The 2,169-nt window shown below is 40.5% G+C and overlaps 1 protein-coding gene across 1 annotated transcript; it reads left to right on the forward strand.

The window, feature by feature from the left end:
* The first annotated feature begins 496 nt into the window (after positions 1-496).
* Positions 497-1,887, forward strand: LOC131668297 (DNA ligase 1-like). Its single transcript, XM_058942352.1, has 3 exons — positions 497-713; positions 1,148-1,458; positions 1,570-1,887. The coding sequence occupies exons 1-3, from the start codon at positions 497-499 to the stop codon at positions 1,885-1,887; spliced, it is 846 nt and encodes a 281-aa protein (XP_058798335.1).
* The last annotated feature ends 282 nt before the right edge of the window (positions 1,888-2,169 follow it).

Raw genomic sequence — 2,169 nt, forward strand, 5'->3', positions numbered from 1 at the left:
TAACAGAATATGTTTATCAGAATTTATTTAGTTAAAATTCTGTAAAGAGTGACTCCAAAAATAGCCTGAAAATCGTCTGTTTTGACGAACTCGCAATTTGTTCCAATTTATTTTGGAGCTTGTTAAACATGATTAGAACATGATATTTACAAAGTTTGAAGTTGAGTTCAATTCTAGTTTTGGAGTTATAAGCTATACAATGAATCGTACTTAAAATTATAATAAATACAATTTTTAATTTTAATTATACTTCAAGCATCGCTCTCAAGATTATATTCCAAAATGTATTTCCCCAGCTGCTCGCCAGATGGCACAACGGATCGGTTCAGAGATTTGAAAAAAGTGGGGCCTAGTGCCCCGGCGTCGATCCGTCAATCCGTATTACGTCACGTCATATTCCTTTCCGTTGTCGCCGGGTGCGCACGTGTTGCTAATAAACTCGGTAATTATTAGTGAAAGTGAGCAAATTTCAGTGAAACGACTTTAAAAAAAAAAAATGTCAAAACGCAAACTAGTGTCATCTCAAATTGAGAAACTCAAGAAAAGGAAGGATGATCTTGAACTTCAATTAGGAAAGCTCAAGGAGGCTCAGGACGAACTATCAATCGAAGACTTCGTCGATGATGATAACTCGGAAAGTGAGTCGTCTTATGACGAGGAGGATGAGGAGGATGAGGAGCACTTTGAGGACGAGCAAAGGACGGACGACACAAGTAAGTAAAACATCCATAGGTAATCAATTCATCAGAGGGCAAATAATTTCATCACTCCGGCGCCCGATACTCTTCTGGGCCAGACATTTACGCTTATAGCGTGAAAGAGAGAGCGCCTTAGCGCGTACAAAATTGTTAATTTGCCCCATACACTCTCTGTGTAATATACAAATATCGAGGACGAAATCATACGATTAGCCTCGAAATAGACGCAAGAATTGAGAGCGAACTCATACGACTAGCCTCAAATAAATTCCAGATTTTGAGAACGAAGTCACGCGACTAGTCTCAAATGAAAACGAGAAAAATTCTTAACAATAAGAACGTCAAATAAAAAAGATTGTAGGCAGATCACTCGATCAACCTCAGAATATTATTTGACAAAAATTCTCGATAATGCTCGAATTTAAGAAATTCCATGAATTTCCTTTCAGAGCGAAGCGAAACACAAAGCTCTGGCGCCGAGCTCAATGCTGACAAGGCCGGCTCAAACAAACACGAAGCGAACCAAGAGCAAGAGGTGTCGGATATCACCGAGAAACCTCTACAGGCTTTCGTGACAAAATCATTAGGTGAACACCCAAACAAATCAAAGGCCAAAGAAGTGGTGATTCACTCGGAACTCATTTCATACTGGCAACATTATGCTATCGAAGGACTCGACAAAGAAGAGCGCGATCAAGCTATTAAAAAGTACAATATTCCTAAAGCCCTTGAAGCTCCAATTTTTAACGAGCCACTGCAGGTGAAACTCTCCGAAAAAGCTGCTAAAAAAGACTAATACAGATATGAAGTACAACGCTCAGCTGCTGCAGCGCTAACAGCATTAGGCGCAGCCATAACAATTGCAAACGAGGCGGATGAGATCGAAGGAGTAGACCTGGAGGGATTTGTTGAAAAATTAGTCGATGCAGCAAAACTCTTATCTGAAATTCAACACAAAGAGAGTGAGACTAGAAGGGCCTACATCGCGCCTCAATTTACGAAACAATTCCAAGCTCTGTTGAAGAAAGCTGAACCAGACGAGCAACTCTTTGGGAAAGAGCTTTCAACTAAAATGAAAGAATTTAAGGACTCTGACAAACTTTTCAAGGACGTCACAAAACCAAACAAATTTAAGACTCCCATGGCGAAAACGGGAAACGGCAAACGCTCGACGGAGAGCCGTCCTTAGTCGAATCGAGCGAGAGGTACGAGTACTAGAGGACGGGGCCGACCACAGCTGTTTTTCAAAAAGTCAAGGGGGGGCCAACAACACAAACCAGTTTACTTTCAACCCCAAAAATCCAACGAAGAATAAACCAAAAAGTAGGTAACAAAATCGCCGGCAGGCTCAAATTATTTTTTAACCTTTTAAGGACGGGACTGGTCGATATATCGACCACCAATTTTGTCAGGCACTCTACGTGACATATTCTTTCATTTTATGCACAAATATTGTGCAAAAAAAAAGTCA

Source organism: Phymastichus coffea, unplaced genomic scaffold (assembly GCF_024137745.1).
Source record: "Phymastichus coffea isolate CEN01 unplaced genomic scaffold, Cenicafe_Pcof_1.1 PCOF00076, whole genome shotgun sequence".
NCBI lineage: Eukaryota > Metazoa > Arthropoda > Insecta > Hymenoptera > Eulophidae > Phymastichus > Phymastichus coffea.